This window comes from Chiloscyllium plagiosum, unplaced genomic scaffold (assembly GCF_037043375.1).
Source record: "Chiloscyllium plagiosum isolate Xiang-an unplaced genomic scaffold, Cpla_swu_hap1 HiC_scaffold_22, whole genome shotgun sequence".
NCBI lineage: Eukaryota > Metazoa > Chordata > Chondrichthyes > Orectolobiformes > Hemiscylliidae > Chiloscyllium > Chiloscyllium plagiosum.
The window spans coordinates 56567904-56588941 of NW_028270160.1; the positions used below are offsets into that span (position 1 = coordinate 56567904).

Sequence of the window (21038 nt, forward strand, 5' to 3'; positions counted from 1 at the left end):
AGTGCTCCCGTACCACAGTGACACAGAAACACAGTGCTCCCGTACCACAGTGACACAGAAACACAGTGCTCCTGTACCACAGTGACACAGAAACACAGTGCTCCTATACCACAGTGACACAGAAACACAGTGCTCCTGTACCACAGTGACACAGAAACACAGTGCTCCTGTACCACAGTGACACAGAAACACAGTGCTCCTATACCACAGTGACACAGAAACACAGTGCTCCTGTACCACAGTGACACAGAAACACAGTGCTCCTATACCACAGTGACACAGAAACACAGTGCTCCTGTACCACAGTGACACAGAAACACAGTGCTCCTATACCACAGTGACACAGAAACACAGTGCTCCTGTACCACAGTGACACAGAAACCCAGCGCTCCTGTATCACAGTAACACAGAAACCCAGTGCTCCTGTACCACAGTGACACAGAAACCCAGTGCTCCTGTATCGCAGTGACACAGAAACCCAGGGCTCCTGTACCACAGTGACACAGAAACCCAGGGCTCCTGTACCACAGTGACACAGAAACCCAGCGCTCCTGTACCACAGTGACACAGAAACACAGTGCTCCTGTACCACAGTGACACAGAGCCCCAGTGCTCCTGTACCACAGTCACACAGAAACACAGTGCTCCCGTACCACAGTGACACAGAAACACAGTGCTCCTGTACCACAGTGACACAGAAACACAGTGCTCCTGTACCACAGTCACACAGAAACACAGTGCTCCTATACCACAGTGACACAGAAACACAGTGCTCCTGTACCACAGTGACACAGAAACACAGTGCTCCTATACCACAGTGACACAGAAACACAGTGCTCCTGTACCACAGTGACACAGAAACACAGTGCTCCTATACCACAGTGACATCGAAACCCAGCGCTCCTGTAACACAGTAACACAGAAGCCCAGTGCTCCTGTATCGCAGTGACACAGAAACCCAGGGCTCCTGTACCACAGTGACACAGAAACCCAGTGCTCCTGTACCACAGTCACACAGAGCCCCAGTGCTCCTGTACCACAGTGACACAGTAACACAGTGCTCCTATACCACAGTGACACAGAAACACAGTGCTCCTGTACCACGGTGACACAGAAACCCAGCGCTCCTGTACCACAGTGACACTGAAGCCCAGTGCTCCTGTACCACAGTGACACAGAAACACAGTGCTCCTGTACCACAGTGACACAGAAACACAGTGCTCATGTACCACAGTGACACAGAAACACAGCGCTCCTGTACCACAGTGACACTGAAGCCCAGTGCTCCTGTACCACAGTGACACAGAGCCCCAGTGCTCCTGTACCACAGTGACACAGAAACACAGTGCTCCTGTACCACAGTGACACAGAACCCAGTGCTCCTGCACCACAGTGACACAGAAACACAGCGCTCCTGTACCACAGTGACACAGAAACACAGTGCTCATGTACCACAGTGACACAGAAACACAGTGCTCCTGTACCACAGTGACACAGAACCCAGTGCGCCTGCACCACAGTGACACAGAAACACAGCGCTCCTGTACCACAGTGACACAGAAACACTGGGCTCCTGTACCACAGTCACACAGAAACACAGTGCTCCTGTACCACAGTGACACAGAGCTCCTGTATCACAGTGACACAGAAACACAGTGCTCCTTTACCACAGTGACACAGAAACCCAGTGCTCCTGTACCACAGTGACACAGAAACCCAGTGCTCCTGTACCACAGTGACACAGTGCTCCTGTACCACAGTGACACAGAAACCCAGTGCTCCTGTACCACAGTGACACAGAAACCCAGTGCTCCTGTACCACAGTGACACAGTGCTCCTGTACCACAGTAACACAGAAACACAGTGCTCCTGTACGACAGTGACACAGAAACCCAGTGCTCCTCTACCACAGTGACACAGAAACACAATGCTCCTGTACCACAGTGACACAGAAACCCAGCGCTCCAGTATCACAGTGACACAGAAATCCAGCGCTCCAGTATCACAGTGACACAGAAACCCAGCTCCCCTGTACCACGGTGACACAGAAACCCAGTGCTCCGTACCACAGTGACACACAAACCCAGTGCTCCAGTATCACAGTGACACGGAAACCCAGTGCTCCTGTACCACAGTGACACGGAAACACAGTGCTCCTGTATCACAGTGACACAGAAACCCAGTGCTCCTGTACCACAGTGACACAGAAACTCAGTGCTCCTGTACCACAGTCACACAGAAACCCAGTGCTCCTGTATCACAGACACAGAAACCCAGTGCTCCTGTATCACACGGACACAGAAACCCAGTGCTCCTGTATCACAGACACAGAAACCCAGGGCTCCTGTACGACAGTCACACAGAAACCCAGTGCTCCTGTACCACAGTCACACAGAGCCCCAGTGCTCCTGTATCACAGTGACATAGACCCTAGTACTCCTGTATCACAGTGACACAGAAACACAGCGCTCCAGTATCACAGTGACACAGAAACACAGTGCTCCTGTACCACAGTCACACAGAAACACAGTGCTCCTGTACCACAGTGACACAGAAACCCAGTGCTCTGTACCACAGTGACACAGAAACCCAGTGCTCTGTACCACAGTGACACAGAAACCCAGTGCTCCTGTACCACAGTGACACAGAAAACTAGGGCTCCTGTACCACAGTGACACAGAAACCCAGTGCTCTGTACCACAGTGACACAGAAACGCAGTGCTCCTGTACCACAGTGACACAGAAACCCAGTGCTCTGTACCACAGTGACACAGAAACGCAGTGCTCCTGTACCACAGTGACACAGAAACACAGTGCTCCTGTACCACAGTGACACAGAAACACAGTGCTCCGTACCACAGTGACACAGAAACACAGTGCTCCTGTACCACAGTGACACTGAAACACAGCGCTCCAGTATCACAGTGACACAGAAATCCAGCGCTCCAGTATCACAGTGACACAGAAACCCAGCTCCCCTGTACCACGGTGACACAGAAGCCCAGTGCTCCGTACCACAGTGACACACAAACCCAGTGCTCCAGTATCACAGTGACACGGAAACCCAGTGCTCCTGTACCACAGTGACACAGAAGCACAGAACTCCTGTACCACAGTGATACAGAAACCCAGTGCTCCTGTACCACAGTCACACAGAAACCCAGTGCTCCTGTATCACAGACACAGAAACCCAGTGCTCCTGTATCACACGGACACAGAAACCCAGTGCTCCTGTATCACAGACACAGAAACCCAGGGCTCCTGTACCACAGTGACATAGAAACCCAGTGCTCCTGTACCACAGTCACACAGAGCCCCAGTACTCCTGTATCACAGTGACACAGAAACACAGCGCTCCAGTATCACAGTGACACAGAAACACAGTGCTCCTGTACCACAGTCACACAGAAACACAGTGCTCCTGTACCAGTGACACAGAAACCCAGTGCTCTGTACCACAGTGACACAGAAACACAGTGCTCCTGTACCACAGTGACACAGAAAACTAGGGCTCCTGTACCACAGTGACACAGAAACCCAGTGCTCTGTACCACAGTGACACAGAAACGCAGTGCTCCTGTACCACAGTGACACAGAAACCCTGCGCTGCTGTACCACAATCACACAGAAACACAGTGCTCCTGTACCACAGTGACACAGAAACACAGTGCTCTGTACCACAGTGACACAGAAACACAGTGCTCTGTACCACAGTGACACAGAAACACAGTGCTCTGTACCACAGTGACACAGAAACACAGTGCTCCTGTACCACAGTGACACAGAAAACTAGGGCTCCTGTACCACAGTGACACAGAAAACCAGGGCTCCTGTACCACAGTGACATAGAAACACAGTGCTCCTGTACCACAGTGACACAGAAACGCAGTGCTCCTGTACCACAATCACACAGAAACACAGTGCTCCTGTACCACAGTGACACAGAAACCCAGTGCTCTGTACCACAGTGACACAGAAACACAGCGCTCCTGTACCACAGTGACACAGAAACACAGTGCTCCTGTACCACAGTGACACAGAAACCCAGGGCTCATGTACCACAGTGTCACAGAAAACCAGGGCTCCTGTACCACAGTGACACAGAAAACCAGGGCTCCTGTACCACAGTGACATAGAAACACAGTGCTCCTGTACCACAGTGACACAGAAACACAGTGCTCCTGTACCACAGTGACACAGAGCCCCAGGGCTCCTGTACCACAGTGACACAGAGCCCCAGTGCTCCTGTATCACAGTGACACAGACCCTAGTACTCCTGTATCACAGTGACACAGAAACACAGTGCTCCAGTATCACAGTGACACAGAAACACAGTGCTCCTGTACCACAGTGACACAGAAACACAGCGCTCCTGTACCACAGTGACACAGAAACACAGTGCTCCTGTATCACAGTGACACAGAAACCCAGTGCTCCTGTACCACAGTGACACAGAAACACAGTGCTCCTGTACCACAGTGACACAGAAACGCAGTGCTCCTGTACCACAGTGACACAGAAACCCTGCGCTCCTGTACCACAATCACACAGAAACACAGTGCTCCTGTACCACAGTGACACAGAAACACAGTGCTCTGTACCACAGTGACACAGAAACACAGTGCTCTGTACCACAGTGACACAGAAACACAGTGCTCATGTACCACAGTGACACAGAAAACCAGGGCTCCTGTACCACAGTGACATAGAAACACAGTGCTCCTGTACCACAGTGACACAGAAACACAGTGCTCCTGTATCACAGTGACACAGAAACACAGTGCTCCTGTACGACAGTCACACAGAAACCCAGTGCTCCTGTATCACACGGACACAGAAGCCCAGTGCTCCTGTACCACAGTGACACAGAAACCCAGTGCTCCTGTATCACAGTGACACAGAAACGCAGGGCTCCTGTACCACAGTGACAGAGAAACCCAGTGCTCTGTACCACAGTGACACAGAAACACAGTGCTCCTGTACCACAGTGACACAGAAACACAGTGCTCCTGTACCACAGTGACACAGAAACACAGTGCTCCTGTACCACAGTGATACAGAAACACAGTGCTCCTGTATCACAGTGACACAGAAACACAGTGCTCCTGTACGACAGTCACACAGAAACCCAGTGCTCCTGTACCACAGTCACACAGAAACCCAGTGCTCCTGTATCACAGTGACACAGAAACACAGTGCTCCTGTATCGCAGTGACACAGAAACCCAGTGCTCCTGTATCACACAGACACAGAAGCCCAGTGCTCCTGTACCACAGTCACACAGAAACCCAGTGCTCCTGTACGACAGTCACACAGAAACCCAGTGCTCCTGTACCACAGTCACACAGAAACCCAGTGCTCCTGTATCACAGTGACACAGAAACACAGTGCTCCTGTATCGCAGTGACACAGAAACCCAGTGCTCCTGTATCACACAGACACAGAAGCCCAGTGCTCCTGTACCACAGTCACACAGAAACACAGTGCTCCTGTACCACAGTGACACATAAACCCAGTGCTCCTGTACCACAGTGACACAGAAACCCAGTGCTCCTGTATCACAGTGACACAGAAACCCAGGGCTCCTGTACCACAGTGACACAGAAATCCAGGGCTCCTGTACCACAGTGACACAGAAACACAGTGCTCCTGTACCACAGTGACACAGAAACCCAGTGCTCTGTACCACAGTGACACAGAAACCCAGTGCTCCAGTATCACACAGACAGACACCCAGTGCTCCTATACCACAGTGACACAGAAACACAACGCTCCTGTATCACAGTGACACAGAAACACAGTGCTCTGTACCACAGTGACACAGAAACACAGCGCTCCTGTACCACAGTGACACAGAAGCCCAGTGCTCTGTACCACAGTGACACAGAAACACAGCGCTCCTGTACCACAGTGACACAGAAGCCCAGTGCTCTGTACCACAGTGACACAGAAACACAGCGCTCCTGTACCACAGTGACACAGTAGCCCAGTGCTCTGTACCACAGTCACACAGAAGCCCAGTGCTCTGTACCACAGTGACACAGAAACCCAGTGCTCTGTACCACAGTGCCAGAAGTGTGTCCTGTCCTTGGGATTTGTGCCTCCGTTTCTGAAGGACAGTATTTATATTGGTCCTGACTGGCTATTGGCCATCTGTCCAGAAAGATTCCATTCTGCTTGGCCACTGTCTCGGTGGTTTCTCACAGTTACCCTGCCCTCCCAGACCGATCTGCCCGTCTGCACTGTCCCTCCCACTCTGACCGAGCAGTGAATCCGAACAAACAGCCTTCCACCGACCTTGAACCACCTGATGCCTGGGAAACTAAACGGAGCTCAGCTTTCACTCCGAGCCGGTTGGTGCCTGCTTTGCTGGATATCGCTGAGGGCTGTGTGCAGGACCAGGGTTCGGGTTGGGTGGGATAGAGGAGGGGGGCGTATTACTGCTGAGTCAGCACTGGGGACTTGCAATCAGCTGGAATCGGGAGGGGAGCCCTCGGAGGTTGCAGACTGCATGGGGGGGGGGGGGGGCACATTTCACACAACAACAGATTCAGATGTGTTCAGAAGCCTCTGGGAGTATTACTGTAGTACCGACTTGGAGGGGAGGGGAGGGGAGGGGAGGGGAGGGGGTGAATCTCATGCACAGAGCTGGATTAATGTGGGAATGTCTTCACTGTCGACACGGAGCATCTTGGAAAAAACTTGGAAGTTTTCAAAGTAGCTCCATGCTCACACACCCTACTCGATTAGACACGCACACATAGAGTCTAGGAAATGGACAGGGACTGCAAGAATTGGACAGTCAGTAACAAAATTACAAACTTTGCAAAATCACATTTCCACCCAAACCTGCAAATAAGCCCGGAGCACTCCACAATTGCAAGCTCCACAGCGAGAGAGAACAGACAGAGACAGGGAGAGAGACCCTTACACGTTCGGGAAGTCATCTCCCCCAGCGAGCTGCAAAAACTCTTCTCCGGTTTTGTTTCTTCACCCCCGCCCTACCCTCTGACCTGGTGATCGCTCCTGGAGTTGATCCTTCCAATCCACCCCCCCCCCCCGCCCTTTAAAAACCCTCCCTTCCCTGGCGATCGAGCGCTGGATACACTGCCTCCAAATCTCAACAACACAAGCTGAGCAGGGAGAGCTGGGGGGCGTGCTTACCTCTCAGACACAGCACTGTGCATCTTATAGACTGGGGAAGGAAATAAAGCACACAGACAGACAGACAGACAAGGGGAGGGGGGCACTGAGAAGAAGGGGGTTTACAAAAGACAGCAGTTCCCAAGTGTGCGCAGGAACCCCAATCGCAGTGCACATATTTTCTGAATTAGTCAGCACTGAGTTGAGCCTCCCCTACTCTGTAAAAGGATACTTGCTTGTCTCACACCGATGTTCCACACTCAAACAAAGACACTCTGAAAGGGGGGGTGGGGGGCAATGAAGTCACCAGGATATGCATCACTCACAGACAAGTCTAATTCTCAGCAGCTGCCCACTCCAAATATTTATCCGGGTTAACGCAGATTCCGCCCCGTTGCTGTGCTGGGCTGGCGTTTCCATTGGAAAACAACAAGGAAACGGCCCTGCAGTGATTTCAACTCTCGGATAATATCTCGTTGTCTCCCAAATTAATCCCAATCCCACCTCAGCCCTTCCTTATTTTGGGATGTCCACCAACTGAAAGCCACCCATCCCGAACATGCTCGGTGTCATTCTCATGTGAAAGCCTGCGAGATTGAGATTTAGGGAGATCAACTGTGTTTCAACATCCTCCTGGAAGCTTCCTCACATGATGAGGCTGGCTTTCCAACCATTGCTCAGCTGATACACGCTGAAATATTGGAGGCCAATCGGTTGCATTACCCAATTCTTAAATGCTGTACAGATAGCAGGCTCCACCACCTTCACTCTCAGTCCTTTCGAATCCCGAAAAGTGTGGGAGCTGACCATTAGGCCCATCGAGTCCACATCGACCCCTCTAAACAGCATCCTGTTCTTACCCACCCTTGTAACCCCTGCTAATCCTCCTAACCTGCACATCTATGAACACTGTGGTCAACTTAGCATGGCTAATCCACCTGACCTGCACAGCTTTGACTTGTTGGAGGAAATCGGAACACCCGGAAGTAACCCATGCAGACACAGGGGAGAATGTGCAAACTCCACACTGGATCAAACCCGGGTCCCTGGCGCTGTGAGGCAGCAGTGCTAACCACTGAACCACTGTACCACAGTCCGGTAAAGACAAATGGTCAAAGAAAATAACAAGATGAATCAGTTTTAATGATCGTGGCCACGTTTCTCCTCCACACCGCAGCATCTAGAGACTGATTGTTTGCTCCTGGAACATTGGCAACCCTCAATCAATTTTCCAGCTGCTTTATTCTTCCAAAGTCAAATGAGGAGAGATGTGGACACACACTAGCTGGAGTTCAGAAGAATGGGGGGGGGGGGGTGAATCTGATTGAGGAATATAAAACGCCAAAGGGGTTGCTCCCCACTTTGTGGGACAGTCTCAAACAACAGGTCATAGATACAGACTGAGAGGAGGTACTTTCAAAACTGAGCTGAGCAGAAACTATTCCTCTCAGAGGGCTGTGGATCTGTGGACGTCTCTGTCCCAGGATGCAGTGGAGGCAGAATCAAATCAACAGAATCAAGAAGGAAATAGATAGGTTTCTGATGGAAAGCAGGACAAAGGGCTATGGGGAGAAGGCAGGAAGGTGGAGTTGAGGCCAGGATAAGATCAATCATGATCATGTTAAATGGCAGAGTGGGCTCGAAGGGTTCAATTGCCTACTCCCACTCCTAATTCCTGCAAAGAACACTTTGTCAATCAGTTTGGTACAACTACCAAAGGCTAAATGTGGAGGAAACACTTCCACTAGCTAGGGAATCCCAAACTAGGGGACTTCATTACAGAATGAGGGGACACTCATTTAAAACTGAGATCACAGAATCCCTGCAGTGCGGAAGCAGGCCATTCAGTCCATTGAGTCCATACCAACCATCTGGGAATTTCTTTTCGATCACTGAATGTTTAAAGAGGATGAGATAATCTTTCAAAATATTCCGGAGCTGGTAGCTATGCTGAGTTGGCATGAAAGAAATAGTTGAGGCAGTTTAACCATTTGTGTACGATTGTCAGGGCAGATTTAAGGGACCAAATGCCCGAGCCCTGCTCCGACTTGCATGTGACATATCCCTCCACCACCACCTGGCTTTGTCCCTCAGTTCAAAACAATGTGCATTTACATAGCACCTGTAAATTAGAAAAATGTCCCCAGGGTGCTTCATGTGAAAATTATGAAACAAGAGTTGACACTGAGCCTTGATGAAGAGATATTATGATGGAGGAGCAAAAGGAAGAGATAGAAAGAAACAGCCTCAAGAAAGAGAGGGGGGGGGGGGTGGTGGTGGAGAGTATTTCAGGTGGAAATCCCAGTGCTTAGGATCCAGGACACTGCCACCATTGGGGCATCAAAGCAAGAGCACCGAGATCTCTGCCTGGTTGTAAGGCTGGGAAATGCTGGAGGTGGGGAAATATGGCAATGTCATGGAGGGATACAGTGTAAGGAACCACAATGGCTGGAGCACAGAAGGAGGCCAGCTGGCTTGTTCCAAAGAGAAATTTAGCTCGACCCACTGTCTTGTCGCTGCCCTGTAAATGCAAAACATTTACATTCACTCTGTCCTCCAGCCATTGGTGGTTCTCCAATGTCCTTCAGAAAACCATATTTAAAGCTTCCTCCATCACACTCTCAGGTAATGCATTCCACACCCAGATAGCTCAGGGTGTGAAATATACATTCTCATGTGGCTGCTGGCTCTTTTGCCCATTCACTAGAAATCTGTGTTCTCTTCTTTGTGATATTTCTGTTGAAAGGAACCGTTTCCTTCACACTCTAGACTCGTCATGATTTTAAAGACCTCAGTCAAATCTCCTACCTTCTCTTCCCCAAGGACAGCAGCCCTTGCCTGTTCAATCTGCATTTGTAACTTAGTCCCTCACCCTTGAGTCATTCTTGTTAATTTTCCACACCCTCTCTTTAACCTTCCTGAAGTTGGTGGATGAAGTGTTCAGTCTAGAACCACGTTTTTCATTCTTGTATTTTATCTCAATTTATAAAGCCCGGGATCCTAATGGGCTCTTCAACAACATTTTGCCCTGCCCCCTTAAACAATTGGTTTCCCTCCTCTTCCCCTCCCTTTTCTAAATGTATCCTTTAAGTTTCAAAGGCGGCTTAGTTGGCGAGATAGTTAACATGTGGTTCAGAATAATCGCAACAATGTTGGTTTGATTCCAGACCCAGTTGAGGTGGGATTGGGACCCAGAGAATGAAAGGCATTGGGAAAAGTTACCAAGAAAAGGCTTCAGGTGAAGTATCAGCCAACAAGTTGCCTTTAGTTTCTGTTATTGAGAGGGGATTGGTTCCAAAGGGATTATGTTCCTGTTACATCGATTCCACTGATTCTATTAAAGTTTTGCACAGTCTGTGAGTGGAGGTGGAAGGTTCTACTCCAGCTTTCAGAAGGAGCAGATGTGGCTGTACCAACTCCCTAAGGTACTATGACTAATGCCTGACCTAATGTGGTTGTACTTCTTGCTATCAAGCTGTAAATCCATTTATTAATCAAGAATGGTGCCTCTTCTGTCGATATTCCACTGTGGTGCATCCTCTACCACTTTTCACTAGACAGGCCCAAGATAAAGAAAAGACAAAGGTGGATTGTGAACTAACCCAAACTCCCCTTCCCCAGTACCACATACTGATCGCGCTGGCATATCCCACAAAATGCTAGCAGCAGTCAACTGGAATAATACCATTGTTTGTTTTCCTTTTCGTTCTTCTGAGCAAAACGCAACACATCACTCCTCTGTGTTAAACTGCAACAGCCACAAGCTCACCCAGCCATCAGTCTGTCTCTGTCCTTCTTGAAGTTTACCACTATCCTCCTCACTGTACTTCCAAGTCATGTTCAAATTTTGAAACTGTGGTCTGTACATTGAAATCTATGTCACGAACAAATGTCAAGTAAAGCCCTGGCCTTGGTACTGACTCCTAGGGAACTCTGTAGTATCCCTAGTCTGGAACATTACTTTGTGCACAATCCCCCAGTCAACTTTGACTTGCCAGCACATTCCCTTTTATTCAAGGCTTTCAGTGCTGGGGACAAGCTAATTATGGGGCACTTCATCAAAGCTTTTTGGAAACCCATGCACACCACAACACCCAAACAGATTTTGCAGCCAGTCATGTTCTAGAACTGCTATAGTCCGTAGTGCTAACAGGAAGGAGTTCCAGTGAGTCAGTGACAGTGAAGGAACTGCAATATATTTCCAAGGCAGGATGGTGTGCAGCTTGGAGGGGAACTTTCAGAGGGTGATCTTCAATGTATCTAAAACCTCCATCTAGCGGAGGTTGCCAATTCAGCAAGTGCTTTTGAAGGTTGCTTGGCAAATGGCAGCAGCGGATTTTGTATTTGGTACGCTCTGTGTTGGTGGTGGGGTACACAAACATTAAAGGTGGGGCAGTGCAGTGCCAATCAAGTGGGCTGCTTTGTCCTGGTTGGCATTGAGCTTCTTGAGTGTTGTTGGAGCTGCACCCATCCAGGCAAATGGGGAGTATTCTATCACACTCCTGACTTGCATCTTGGAGATGGTGGACAGGCTTTGGTGAGTTACAGTTGCAGAATTCCTAATCTCTGACCTATGCTTAGATTAGATTAGATTACTTACAGTGTGGAAACAGGCCCTTCAGCCCAACAAGTCCACACCGATCCGCCGAAGCACAACCCACCCATACCCCTACATTTACCCATTTACGGGCAATTTTAGCATGGCCAATTCACCTGACCTGCACATCTTTGGACTGTGGGAGGAAACCCACGCGGACACGGGTAGAATGTGTAAACTCCACACAGTCAGTCGCCTGAGGCGGGAATTGAACCTGGGTCTCTGGCGCTGTGAGGCAGCAGTGCTAATCACTGTGCCACCGTGCCGAACAGAATATTGATAGAACTGAGTTGGTTAATTTTCTGGTGAATGGTAGTCCAAAAGTGTGATTTACTATTCAAGGCAGGATTACACGCAGCAGACTTGGAAAGACCAAGTGCGGAATTCTTTTTGACCAGAGGATTTAAGTCAGGAATACCAGTGGTGGCTCCTAAACACATGCAGCAGGAGGGAAGTGACTAGCCATTCAGGGTTTTGGATGCAGCATTGCCTGTAATATAGATCCACTGGATCCTGACATGACACCAAACGCCTGTCCCAGTGACTAGTCTGCCTGAGTTTGCCCTCCCACACATCAAGAACTCTGTCTGTGGTTTGTGACTGGGCTTCAAGAGACCTTGACTGGTTCTCCATCAGTGCAGCTTTCCACATTGTGAGAATATATTTGTAAAACTGCACTCTGTTTTAGCAACTCCAAGTGACAAAGCAGCACTGAGTGCTGGTTACACAGGGGAGTCTGCCTTCAGTGATAAAATTGGGATGAGTAAACAGCAGCTGTTTTCAGACAGGAATTGATATTAGACAGGGCTAATGCCCGAAACGTCGATTCTCCTGTTCCCTAGATGCTGCCTGACCTGCTGCGCTTTTCCAGCAACACATTTCCATCTCTGATCTCCAGCATCTGCAGACCTCACTTTCTCCTCAGGAATTGATATTAGTCCATCATTCCGACTCCTTCACCATCTTCCCCAGCAATTCCAACGGCACAAAACCAAAACATGAGTTAGAAATGGAGGAAATATCATCTTGTTTGCCTCCTCTTGCATGTGAAGTTCTCCAGGACACTTAGCTAGTGAGCATTAAATCCTGTCCTCACCAGCAATGTTCACGTCTCGTGAACAAGGAGAATATGTTGTTGCTTTCAAGGCCACAGAAGGAGCCAGCAATTTGTGGCACTCATTGAAATCCCCAGTGCTGGGATGTGCATCATAGTGAGGAGCATTGCAACAGGTGAATCAGAGCATTGCAACATGTGGAAGCTGATCGTTGAACTTCAACCCCTTAGCTTCAGACCTCCCAGGCTTCCTGCACAAAATTACTATCTTTGGAGTCATTTGGTAGTGTGTGTGACACTTTACAAGATCTGACGCCTTGCACAGGACTTTATGACTCACATCCAGGGGGTAGTCTCTCATTGTAACGGTCTTGGAGCAAGCTGCACTGAGTGCTGAGAGACATAGGTCCCGGGTCACACTTTAAGCATTCACACTGCAGCTACACAGACATTGTGCTCCAGCATGCAGTTAATGTCCTTGATGGCCTTCAAGGCAATGGAACAGTCTCACTCTATCTCCCTTAAGGTGGCAGTACAGGGGAGTGCTTGGCAATGGGGCAGGGTCGGAGCATGAGCAAATGACTCTTCTTTCTGTCAGTCAGAGAGCCCCCAGTGACATGAGCAGTAGCTGAACATACAAGTCTGATTGTGACACTCGGATGACTTGCAGCCAATGGCTTTCACAGGCTGTGCTTGTGGAGAAAGGTCTGACAACGGGTGTAGTGAGGACATGCCCAGGTGAGTGCCAACCGGCTAGGACTCTCCACATCATGAATTCTGGTCTGTATCCACCATTCTGTGTGCAGTGAGTCAGTTAATTTTTACAAAGACTTCCTGCGCTCCTGTTTGAACTGTTTGTGGCCAACCTACCACCACACCTATTAATGTGTCTGGAAATAGAACAGTGGCAACAATTACTTGCATTGATACATGTTGGAAACCATTCCACAGCAGAGTAGCCAGACAAGCAGGACTTTCAGCATCTCACAGGCTTTTGACTGAGGTGAAGGCGTGGCATTACAGAAAGTATGACTGTTGGAAAAGCCAAGAGTCTGGTGTTGGTGACAATACAGGGTGAAAGGTGGGGAAAGAGCAGGTCCAGTTTGGAGGAGGGCTAGATGAGTGGAGAACGTCAGAAACAAAACAAGGGCATGACAACGGTGCACAGAACTGCAGTGACCAGAAATTCCAATGGCTTCTCATAGACAATGGCTAATTATACACGACAAATCAGACTATAACATGTAAACACTAGGCCACTAGAAGTCACATTAGGACCAACAGCTTGATCAAAGTGGTGGGTTTTTAATAGGTCTCACAGGAGGAATGAGATATGGAGAGACAGTGAGCTTAGAGCTACACATCTGAAGGAATGACATGACTGAAGGAAGGCAGGGTTGCCCAGCAGAGAAGAACTGGAGGAACACCGGGTTCTTGGAGTGTTGCACGGCTGCAGAAAGTAGGAACGATTCTGGGATTTATGTCAATGACGCCCATCCTTCTTAGCAACCAACAATAACTTTCCTCATGAACCATGACCAAAACCTCAGTCGCAATGTTGGGAACTTTGAAGAGAGATGCTGCTGGTTTATAATATGACCAACAATTCCAAGGTCAATCTGGAGTGTCACTGTTGTTCACTGGTCATCACTTGGGGAACCCCTTGTGATGTTGTTCTGTAAATTCCTTCCTGCAGTACCTCCAACTAAACCTACAATACAATTTCCATAACTCAATCCTTATTTCTAATACTTCACTTGAAGATGGTTAACACATTTCCTACTTTGTACATGCTGAATTGCAGAACAATACATACCTTACTCTACTTGTCACCCATATTTATCTTGCCCATTTCCATTTGGATTCACGTGGACAGTGTGTGCTTCCGTGATATACATAGCCCCTTCTTGCCCATTTGGGAGCGACTGCTCCTGTCCAGTCACCCTATGAATTCCATCAGCCTGCCCTCCCCACCCCGTTTTTAAAATCAGCATCCGAAATCCTTACAGTGATTTTAATTGCTTATCTTGCAGTAGAAATGGGAGCGGTGGGGTTTTTAAAATCAGCATCCGAAATCCTTACAGTGATTTTAATTGCTTATCTTGCAGTAGAAATGGGAGCGGTGGGGTTTTTAAAATCAGCATCCGAAATCCTTACAGTGATTTTAATTGCTTTTCTTGCAGTAGAAATGGGAGCGGTGGGGTTTTTAAAATCAGCATCCGATATCCTTACAGTGATTTTAATTGCTTATCTTGCAGTAGAAATGGGAGCGGTGGGGTTTTTAAAATCAGCATCCGAAATCCTTACAGTGATTTTAATTGCTTATCTTGCAGTAGAAATGGGAGCGGTGGGGTCTGTTCGACAAAGTGGGCACAGCCATGGCAAATTTCAGTTCCCAAATGATGTGTAACATTACACTGGGTTAGACCAAGATTCAGGTGGCTGCCAACAGCTGAAGGTGGCATCAGCCTCTGTCTACATCTATAAATAGTTGTGCCCAATATATTTGAGGGCCTCATTCAGAAAAGGATGGCAATAACTGAAGCAATCATCAGGCCAATTCCAATTCAGGTGCTTCAGTCACTCCTGCCCCTTTACATTCCAGTTTTGATTTTGAGGCTACTCATGGCATAACATTCAATGATGTAAAATGTGTCAGTGGCTACCTCAGCTATTGAGCCCTATGACTGTAGGATCAGTCTGGGTTCAGACCTCCCTCAGACCTGAAGATCAAGCCAGGGCTGGTGAGATGTTGCTATGATGTGACATCACCCATTTTCTCTCAGTGCAGTGGTTGGAAATGGCTGTTTAGAGGCCAGCATGTCATCACCAATCATCCTTTATTTGCAAAAGCGTAGCTTTTGACAACAGCACTGCCTTTCACGGAGTCAGACATTCAGGGGCTCAATATCCCTTAAGCACATCCCTTTATGTCAGCCAGGGCTCCCTGATTGGACCAGATTAACAGCCCTCGGTCAGGGAACTCTCATTCTATGATGCCCAGCTGGCTGACCTCATTACAATCTCCGCAGTGGTAATGTCTCGGGAATTATAATCCAGAAACTCAGGTGAATACTGTGGGGAAAGGGTTCAATTCCTATCACAACAGCTACTGAAATTTAAACAAATAAAGCTGAAGAGGAAAGTAGCCTCAGCAAAGCTGGCCATGATTACTGATTATTGCAAAAACCCAACTTCTTCACTCATGTCCTTTTAAGGAAGGAAATCTGTTGTCCTTACCCGGACTGGCGTACGTGGGACTCCTGACCCACAGCAATGTGGGTGACTCCTTACTGCCCTGGGAAATGACTGACCTCAGTTCAAGGGCAATTAGGGACGGTCAACAAATGCTGCCCTTGCCAGCGATGCCCAAACCCCATGAGAGAATTTAAAAGAGCATCGTCAAGTTCGGGATTATCAGGGACAGTCAAACTCAGAACACTTGAGATGGTCAAATTTCACAAGCTCAAGGATATGGCTAAGGCCTGAGCTGCAAAGTGGCTCAGTGGTTAGCACTGCTGCCTCAGAGCGCCAGGAAACTGGGTTCGATTCCAGCCTCGGGGTGACTGTCCGTGTGGAGTTTGCACGTTCTCCCCGTGTCTGTGTGGGTTTCCTCCGGCTGCTCCGGTTTTCTCCCATAATCCAAAGGTGGCAAGGTCAGGTGAACTGACCATGCTAAATTGCTCATAGTGATGGGCAGGGATATACAGGCTAGGCGGATTAGCCATGGGAAATGCAGGAATACAGGGATAGAGCAAGTCTCGGAGTGGATTCGATGGGCTGAATGACCTGCTTCCACAATGATATTAACTGGAGGTGTGCTTTCAGGTGAACTTGACCCTAAGGGCATTAATTTCACCTGCAGCATTGTTTAAGTTCACTCTTTCAGAAATGCCACCTTCCAAAATACAAACTGAAGATTGGTAGTTTCTTGAAAAGTCTACCCAGAGCTTAGCATTTCCAAGCAATACTGGCAAATGCATTCACAGCCTCTCATGGAAGAGCACATGTTAATGTTTAACTGTAATGATGCCGCTGGATAGAAAGGTTTGTTAAGTCGAGTTGCAGTTCTCCCGTCACCACCAGCAAGCAGTGTGAGCAGCTCACACTCAGTATGATTCCAGCCCTTCACATGTTCAGGTTAATGGTTTACAAGGATTCAGGTACAGCAAGCAGGACCCGGGCAGGCAGGATGGAAGTGAAGTCAGTGCGTTAGTGATGGGTTCGAACAAGGAAGCATTACATTGTTAAATTGTCACAGTAAGAAAGAACAAGTACCTTCATCAGCATCTGACAAAGACTCAGCTTCACTGACAAATTCAGGAACACTGGCTTTATGAACTGCATGGTTTGAATAAAGATGACCATATATTACCAGATGTGACCAAAATCATTTCAACCCTACTTTTGTAAAAATAAGGCCAGGGTGTAAAAAATATTAGACATCACTGAGCTCACAGAAGAACATATTCATTAGAATTCATGTTGTGATGCTTTGCAAAACTCAGCCAAAAAAGCATGACACCTTGAAGCAATATCTTCAGGTTTAAGGTCACTGACAAAGCAGAAATGTGGCAGTGGGTCATGGGGAAAAGGCTCATGTTAGGACAGAGTAATATTCAGAAAACAACGGAGAAACAAGGAGAGGAACAAGGATGCAGAGAAAGAGCAGGGGTGCTGGTTTATCGAACATTCTCCAGACCAGAGGCACTATGACCTAATGTACTGATTGTTCCTGAAGAGCTAAGTCAGCATTAGCTAGGGACCAAGCTGAGCTCCCCCTGATTGGGCACTAGGCAGGGTCTACGCTCAATAGTCTTCAACCTCAGCTGACATTATTTGAAATCCAATTGGCAACGCAGAACTAGGGAATCATGGCATTACATTCTTGAAAGGATAACATAAGACGACAAGCCCTGACCTCAAATACTACACTTGTTTCATTTCTAAAATTTTTTTTTTAAGATTAGATTACTTAACAGTGTGGAAACAGGCCCTTCGGTCCAACAAGTCCACACCGACCCTCCGAAGCGCAACCCACCCATTCCCCTACATTTACCCCTTACCTAACACTATGGGCAATTTAACATGGCCAATTCACCTGACCTGCACATCTTTGGACGGCAGGAGGAAACCGGAGCACCCGGAGGAAACCCACGCAGACACGGGGAGAACGTGCAAACTCCGCACAGACAGTCGCCTGAGGCGGGAATTGAACCCGGGTCTCCAGCGCTGTGAGGCAACAGTGCTAACCATGGTGCCACCGTGCAAATGTCTTTAGGTTGATGTGCAGAGTAAATTAACAGGCTCACAGAGTCATAGAGGCCTACAGCATGAAAACAGGCCCTTCAGCCCAATGTACTCATGCCGCGCAGTTTTCACAATTTAAAACTATTGCCATTTGCCTGTGTTTGATCCATATCCATCCATACCTATCCCATCCATATACCTGTCTAAATGTTTCTTAAATGACAGCATTGTGCTTGCTTCCACCACTATCTCTGGCAGCCAGTTCCAGACACACACACCCTCAGTGTAAAAATGCTGCACCTCTGGACCTCCTGTATCTCTCCCCCCCCCCTCACTTTAAACCTATGCCCTCTAGTTTTAGACTCCCCTGCTCAGGGGGAAAGGTTATCCGCTATCTACCTTATCTATGCCTCTCATGATTTGATAGACCTGTATAAGGTCATCCCTCAGTCTACTATGCTCCAGGTCAGTAAGTCCCGGCCTCTCCTTATACCTCAAACCTTCCAGTCCAGGTAGCACCCGAGTACATTTTTTCTGCATTATTTCCAGTGGTATGGTGATCAGAAGGGCATGCTGTACTCCAAATGTGATGTCACAATGTTTTCTACAGCTTCAACAAGACATCCCATCTCCTAACATAATGCTCTGACCAATGAAAGCTAGCATGCCAAAAACCTTCTTCACCATTCTGTCTCTCTGTGACTCCATCTTCAAGGACCTATGAACCTGTGCCCTGAGATCTCTTTGGTCTATTACACACGATGACACCTGGGAAAATGAGCATCAGAAATTGGAGTAAGCCTCTTACTGCAAGCAGGGATAATTTCAGAAGGGAACATTTGAACATTACCTTCATCATCAGATACATCCAGAACTTCATTCATTGTTTCAGGAACATTTAGTTTATGCTTTTCTGTTACGGACTGTGGAGAAAAAGTGTGTGTTTTAGAGACAGTCATGTCAGATCAGTGTTATTAGATTAGATTAGATTCCCTACAGTGTGGAAACAGGCCCTTCGGCCCAACAAGTCCACACCGACCCTCCAAACAGTAACCCACCCAGACCCATTTCCCTCTATTAATGCACCTAACACTATGGGCAATTTAGAATGGCCAATTTACCTGACCTGCACATCTTTGGACTGTGGGAGGAAACTGCAGTACCCGGAGGAAACCCACACAGACACGGGGAGAATGTGCAAACTCCACATAGACAGTTGCCCGAGGCTGAAATAGAACCTGGGTCCCTGGTGCTGTGAGGCAGCAGTGCTAACCACTGAGCCACCATGCCGCCCCATATTCAATCTTCAGCACATTGATTTAAAGAGGTACTGAGTTAAGCAAAGTACCAGCCAATATGATTATGTATGGACAGATAGACAAGCAGACAGAAACAGAATTTACCATTGTGGTCGTCAAGGTTTCCTCAGTAACCACTTTTAGCGTATCAACCACAGAGATATAACCAAGCCTCTTAGCGATGGCTAAAGCAGTATTCCCATTCTAAAAACAAGAACAACATTCCACAATGAGACTGCAATTGGGATCTTCACTCAGAAAAATAACAGTGTCTCTTTAAAAGTCTATTGTTACATTTACAGAATACCCTCACTCCGTAATTTCCCTATTCCCATTTCAGGACATTTGTTTTACTGTAAAACACTGAGAAACATTGACAGAGGGACCTCGATTATCCAAAGGACATGGGCAGGGAGCACTTTGCTTGGTTAATCGAATTCCGGATAATTGAATGCCGGATAACACAGTTTAGCCGAGCATCGGGACATTTTGAATTTGCCAGATAATTGATTACCAGATAATCAAAGTTACTCTGTAAATTGGTCTCTTCCCTATATGATGTTCCTCTCTACTCAGGCATATACGAGTGAACAAGGAGGAAAACGGACCTCGGGGCATGAGTAGGCTATTGAGCCATGAAGGTCTGCTCCGTTACATATTCACTTCTGAGAGAGAATGTGTAAGAAAATTTAAGAGAGAAAGCATGAGAGAGGGAGTGTGACAATGTACATGTGTGAGTAAGTGTGAAAGCTGAATGAGTGAGTGGAAAGAAACATTGCAAATGTGTGATGGCATATGAGTGCCCAAGAATGTGTCCAAGACTGGGAGGATGAGACAGCAAGGCAGAGGACATAGGAGAGACTGAGTGTGAGATGTACATGTAAGAGACATACAAGACAGCATGTCAAACTGCATGGAACATGCCTAAGAATGCTAGTATTTTTACTGCTGACAGATCTTTCAGGGAAATAATGATACAAGAATTATCCCATTATTTTCCTCTCCAGCTTGGAATCTTTCAATAAATGTTTGCACATCAACACACTGGCTAACATAGAAATATCCTCTTCCTATTAACATCCTGTTTGGGCACAGAGTGTGGAGTTGAGAAGAGGCAAGAGGAGGAGGATTAAGAGTAACAGAAACATATGATTAGCACAAAAATATCCCAGGGTGTAACATCATTGAGTAACACAGTGGGTGTCACTGTTTACTTTTTGTTAAGGTAATTTTAGGCAGGGGGTTAAACTCAGAAGTTTAGAGTGAGCAAGTAGCAAGGGAAGGGGTGACCACCAGATTGTCACTTGACTTTATGTTTAAGAGCTTGGTCCTTTCAAAGAGAGGTGGGCACCGCAGAGGCTGGAGTGCATTATTTCCCCGTCCAATGATAGATTGACAATAAATCTCTTGTAAGACTCAACATCTTTTGCTCCCTAAGTCAATATATGGATATCGGTTTGTTCAACACAGACAAGGAAGGAAGATCAGACAAATAATCCTAAAGGAATGTTACTCTCTACCTGGTTGGTATATCATGGGTTTAACTGGGCAGGGATGGAGCAGTAAGGTCAGGGGAGCGATACTGATAGGATTAGGGAAGCAGAAAGGTGTATTTGCTGTGGTAAAGGTGACTCCAGCATGACATCTTGCTGATCCAGTGTCAAGGTCAAGGGCATGTCACTGAGGCTGCTGCAGA

At 47.7% G+C, this 21038-nt stretch overlaps 1 protein-coding gene across 26 annotated transcripts in view; it reads right to left on the minus strand.

Annotated features, from left to right (window-relative positions):
* ank3b (ankyrin 3b) overlaps nt 1-21038 on the minus strand; it is a 754625-nt gene that overhangs the window by 130465 nt on the left and 603122 nt on the right. For 18 of the 26 annotated variants that reach the window (XM_087999088.1, XM_087999086.1, XM_087999102.1 and 15 more), the window contains 3 exons: nt 19448-19546; nt 18895-18967; nt 17073-17135 (listed from right to left, as the gene is read on the minus strand). In XM_087999088.1, coding sequence (XP_087855214.1) covers nt 17073-17135; nt 18895-18967; nt 19448-19546 — 235 coding nt within the window. Of the gene's footprint in view, nt 1-6931; nt 6987-7469; nt 7580-17072; nt 17136-18894; nt 18968-19447; nt 19547-21038 lie in introns of those variants that run through there. The other 8 variants (XM_087999092.1, XM_087999087.1, XM_087999099.1 and 5 more) reach the window with 3 other exon arrangements.